The 5,310-nt window shown below is 34.1% G+C and overlaps 1 protein-coding gene across 1 annotated transcript; it reads right to left on the bottom strand.

The window, feature by feature from the left end:
* Positions 1-306: 306 nt before the first annotated feature.
* Positions 307-5,035, bottom strand: LOC103477658 (fucolectin-4-like). The gene is made up of 6 exons (XM_008430912.2): positions 4,992-5,035; positions 3,028-3,105; positions 2,083-2,371; positions 1,502-1,656; positions 836-1,115; positions 307-743 (listed from the first exon to the last, which is right to left on the bottom strand). The coding sequence occupies exons 2-6, from the start codon at positions 3,089-3,091 to the stop codon at positions 593-595; spliced, it is 939 nt and encodes a 312-aa protein (XP_008429134.1). The 5' UTR covers positions 3,092-3,105; positions 4,992-5,035; the 3' UTR covers positions 307-592.
* Positions 5,036-5,310: the final 275 nt, after the last annotated feature.

The following is a 5,310-nucleotide window of genomic DNA, read 5'->3' as shown; positions in this document are numbered from 1 at the left end:
CTTAAGTAACCTTCATAGCACCTTTTCCACCTTACTAAAACTAGCACTTTATTTAGCATTGCACTTTAATCATAGATTTGCACTTCAATAGCCATTTCCACACAATAAATTTTAACAATTTCTTTATTAAAATGTATTTGTTCCTAAGCACAACAAAAGTCCATTAGACTATCAGTTACAAATGTTGACATTATAAACATAAAAAATAAAAAGTAAATATAAAGGCTGCAAAATGGATTTGATTTAATTAATCAATATTTAAATCCAAATATACATGCTACATTATCTAACCAAATTGCTGCTGTTCTGGCTGATTATTGCTTCTTTCTCATCATATCTGCGTCAACGTATAAAAACAAAGAATTATTGAATTGGTTACACAAAACACCTTGCAAACTAATTAACAAGACTATTGTTTTCTGTTTTTTACTTTTTGGATTTTCAATAAGTATTTTCTTAAATCAGCAGAACAGAAGCATAAAGTGATTGGATCAGGTTCTAGTTAAAGGATTTAGAGCTAGTCATTAAATCTGAGGAAGACATGTTTTTCTACAAAAATATCAACATTTAAAGGAATGGCAGGTCTATTTAGTTAATCTAGTCTTGATGCGTAGACTTCAACCTCACACAAGATGAGATACTCAACTCTTCCAGGTATGACAATGTTAATGTATTGACCATCCATTCCATTGCACTGAAAGTTTTGAGTAAAACCTGGAGCGATGGTTGAGATCACAGCACACCTGTTAGGAAAAAAAATTGGTTCTGTTAAGAAAAAAAATGTGATGAAGCAGAAAATATGTTGCGTTGCAATATGAGGATTACTGACTAACACCTGGGATTATTGTTGCCGTTGTTATCAAGTGAATCACCAATACGAATTTCAGCTCCTTGAAGTCGTAAGTAGCCTTCCACATTGCTGGTTACGTTGACAGAGAACACTTTATGGGTTTTTCCCAGGTCCAGTCGCCACCAAGGATTTAATTCATGTACTGTATGACTGCAAGAACCTTTGCCCCAGTATCCAACACGATTCCCATCAATGGAGTTGTAGGCAATGCCAATAGAATGCAATGATGACTGAGTAGCTTTTCCATAAATTGCTATATTCTCTCCTGCAACACAAGATTTTAAAATATAAGAATTGATTAACAATTTGACTTCAGTGAAATGTGGGTTCTAACGGTATGCCTGGATGTATATTATTGTAGTGGATTCAAAAACAAAAGCTTTTGAATGAGCTTTAAGCGGCAAAGCAATAATATTTTAGTAGATTTTGTAACTGCGTCATTTGTTCCTGGCAGTTATTTCATATTTGACCATTGCACTTCTTACTCATATAAGATATAGGCTCTTTCTTCTGCGCTGCTGTCTTTTTGGATTATTTACACTCTGAAAATGTGAAACAACTTCATCTTCTGATACTATTCCTAAAATTAGAGATAAAATAACTTGAGCTTCTTTTGAATAATATATTGAGAGTAAGACATGTGGGTCTCACCAGTTGGAGCACGATAACCATAGATCTCCACCTCACAGAGTGTAAGCACCCGGTTTAAACCAGGCAGTGATACAATCACATAATGACCCTTCACAGGACTGGTAAAAGTTATTTTCAAAGTCCTTCCAGATGGGATGCCATCAATTACAGCAACCCTGAAGAAAAAGTGGGAGAAATGTGAGTTTATTTCAATACAATCGAGACAGTAAAATAATGAATGCATATCTATCGACCATGATTTTTCTGCAAGAAATTAAAAAATAGGGAAAAGCAATTTAAAATCAAAACCAAAATTAATAAATGAACACAAACTTAAATACTGTATCATTTACATACTATATATAATTCAGTGGATAACAAACATCTATATACTTTGTTTATGTTTTTTTTTTACATTTATCATATCCTGTAGAATTAAAAACAATACATCTGTTAAATAAATATAAGTTTTATAAGTGAAATGCAAATAATTTCAGTTTATTAGGCCAATTGTAAAACACTTTATATTCAAGAATCCTCAGGCGACTGAGAGTTCTCCTCTTTCTTTCCAAACATTTGAAATAAAAAAGGGTTTTACTCACACTGGGTTTGATCTACCATCATCTTGTAGGGAGTTTCCTATATGAATTCCTGCTCCGTTAATGTTTTCTGCACAGCAGTCTCCTCTGTTGGTCACAGAGATGGAAGTGATGATGTAGGACTCCAGCAGGTCCACCCTCCACCAGGGGTGTGCCTGTGATCCAGTGTGGGTGCAAGATCCTTGTATAAGATCGGGATTTCGGTTTCCATCAATAGCATTGTTGGCATCCACACTAAACTCTGATTTGAGCCGATGAGACTGAGTTGCTTTGCCACGTAAAGCCACATTTTCTGAAAAAAATTAAAAATAAACTAAACAAAACAGTGAAACAACAATAGCTGTTGTGGCACTTTTTCCTTTTTTGCTATGTATGTTGGTGTTTTGAAAAACATGTTTCTGATTTAAGCATAAGGAAATGAAGCAGCTCTAATAAAGGATGAAGTTCCATCAAGTCTTTAAAGTCGTGGCTATTTAACATGGGGGTTGCAACTGGTGGTACTGCAGGAGGGCAATGAGATCTCTGATTATATTTTATTTAACTTTTAAAAGTTGTTTTTCAATACACAATATTATGAATCCAATATAAAAGGAGGCATAACATAATGTATTTTGTTCAGAAATACACATGTGTTACTGTTCATGCAGTCCTAGTTTGAGTTGTAAACAGGGCTGGCTGAAATTAAATTAAAATGTATAGTGTTCTCAAGTTTTATTAAATATACATTTCTATGTTTTTGTGTTGAATTTCAAATATTTCTGGGAAGCCCCTGAGTGTTGGTGAAAAAAAAAATAATCTTAAAATCCCAATCTCTGTTTATTCTTGCCACTAAATACATGAGAAACATAGCTGAGCAACTAAGATGGCAGCCTCACAGTTTACTGTTTTGACATTGAGTGAATCAAAAGTAAAACATTTAATTTGCAGAGGAAGGCAGATGATTCTTACTGTATCCATAAGCCACGGCTGTCACCAGGAGAAGCAGCAGAAGCAGAGCTGGAGTGTGTCTCATTGTTCTGATTTACGCTACAGAGAAAGTTCACAAGTCGGATATCAAAATCTAATTGTGAAAAGAAAAACTGAACTCAATGCACATTACAGACTGTAGATTCTGGTGCAAGTACCTTGTGTCAAAAAGTCACTGAAGAAAATGAAGAACTGCTGTTTATCAAGGAATATTTATGCAGGAATTTTATCATGATATACGCTTTGTTACTCTGCTTATGACTTTGACTATTCCTTAGAATAAGATAACATTTATTGCTGCAAACACGTGAGGGATTTGCAGCTTCTAACATAATTTTATTTACTTTCATTCTGAGGATTGAAAAAATCTGTGTCATGTCATGCTAAAAGATGAAGGCCATAATAATTTAAATAAAGACCTGTCAAATTAAGCCAGCTTTACTGGACTGAAATGAAAAACTTAAGACAGTTTGTGGGTTTTATCAGTGCAGCACCTGTCACTGTTGATCTGAAGTTTAGTTATTGCCTGTTTTCTATGTGTTTCAACATTTTACTCAAATTCATCTGAAGCATCTCAAAACTTAGTAACATCTGTTAAAATGAAAATGAGTAAGTTCTGGACAACGATGAATTTAAAATCGAGAAACTTTATGGCTTTATTTTGATGCAACAGAAATGTCGGTCATTGCCGTGCAGCACGTTTTTCCCCTTTGTAAATAACGTATCTTATCTTACATGTAATAACAAATCATCATCTTCTCTATGCCTTATCTATCCTAATTTACCCTTAGAAGGAAAACCGATTTTATTTTCCGGTCCCCAGTAGCTCTATAGCTCACAGAGGGCCAGCAGAGGACAGTGAGGGGAGCAACAAATGTCCTATGCAGGATCTGTTTTAAAGAATCTGAAATAAAAGGGCTCTGAACACTGTCTGAGGATCCAAACTGTGTGTAGGAGCCATGTTTCCTGCTTGCCTGTGTTTATCACCCAGGAATTGTATTTAATTTTGTTTTCTGATTATGCCAGAGGCAGATACAGGGTTTTTTAAGGTCAAGAGTAGTTCTGTTCAGGTGCTGCTAATGAGAAAGGGAAAACTGTTTTCTACTGTGCCTACTCAACAGTTCTGGCGGACTTTGTTTGTAGGAAATGGAAATGGAAAGATAAATAGACTTTGTAAAGGAATAAAATTACTTTTATAAGTGGATCAAAACTTTGAGTGCATGTAAAAAACAACAACCAGAAGTGTAAAATATGATAGTTGCTACACTGTGACTTTGTGAACATTTTGAGCTATATACTCAGTGGTAATGCCACACCAAACACAGGGCTTTGAACTTTTGAAAAATAAAATTCTTAAGCCCCATTTCTTGAACCTATCTGTCAGCTCTGGTGCTGTCTGATACACTGTTCTTGTTTTTAGTTAGTTACTGGTTTTATTAGATTTTAGTTAACCAGATTTTGGTATAACTTGAGGGTCTCAAATGCATTCTATGAATAAAATTAATAAACATTTAAAATCACATTACCAAATAAAAAAAAATACAGTTTAAAGGTTGTTTTTTGTTCCCTTTTGGTTTTATGACTTTCTTTTATGTGTCATTTGTCAGTTCCAAATAAGTACATTTGTTTCCTGTTCACATTTCTAAGTTGAGATAAAGCAGTAAAATATAGTTAATTATCATATGTGCTGTCAGGTGGACTGTAAAATACACTCTGATTCTTTAACCGACAGGGTTTATGCCATTTTGAAACTGTGATCAAAGCTTACTATGAAGTCTAATACAAACAAGAGTATATCATTAAACATAAGCATTCAACAGAATTGTGTGTATGTTTGGGAACCTTTGTTGATCAATTGCAAAGCAAATGCAGTTTAAAATGTTGACATAAAAGTTTCAAAATGGATTTGATTTAATTCAGTCATTTTTAAATAATATATACATTACCTTATGTAACCAAATTGTTGCTGCACTGGCAGATGAGCTTATTGCTCCTTTCTCATGTTGTGCATCGACGTAAAAAAAAAAAATTGGTCACATAAAATACTCTTGTAAATTAATTTACATAATTGCTCTTTTCTATTTTTGCACTTTTTTCATTTTCAATCTTGTTTTTTTGTAAAAACAGCCGTACCAACCGAAATACTGTGTGAGTGGTTGAACGTGACTAATTCTTGAATGCCTACATTTCTTCTTCTTTGAGGTTATGCCTACATTTCCCATGAGCTCTTCCATTGAGAGTTTTGCGGCTGCGCAATATCATTTG

This window comes from Poecilia reticulata, linkage group LG16 (genome assembly GCF_000633615.1).
Source record: "Poecilia reticulata strain Guanapo linkage group LG16, Guppy_female_1.0+MT, whole genome shotgun sequence".
In the NCBI taxonomy this organism is placed as follows: Eukaryota; Metazoa; Chordata; class Actinopteri; order Cyprinodontiformes; family Poeciliidae; genus Poecilia; species Poecilia reticulata.
This window is presented reverse-complemented; position numbering and strand designations above follow the sequence as displayed.

Bases quoted from the DNA above. Each gene is read 5' to 3' on its own strand.
- LOC103477658 (XM_008430912.2), bottom strand. From the start codon at position 3,091: ATGAGACACACTCCAGCTCTGCTTCTGCTGCTTCTCCTGGTGACAGCC. The intron at 1,657-2,082 runs GTGAGTAAAACC...CTTTTTCTTCAG, and splicing joins GATGGTAGATCAAACCCAGT to GGTTGCTGTAATTGATGGCA. The intron at 744-835 runs GTGTTAGTCAGT...TTTTCCTAACAG, and splicing joins AACGGCAACAATAATCCCAG to GTGTGCTGTGATCTCAACCA.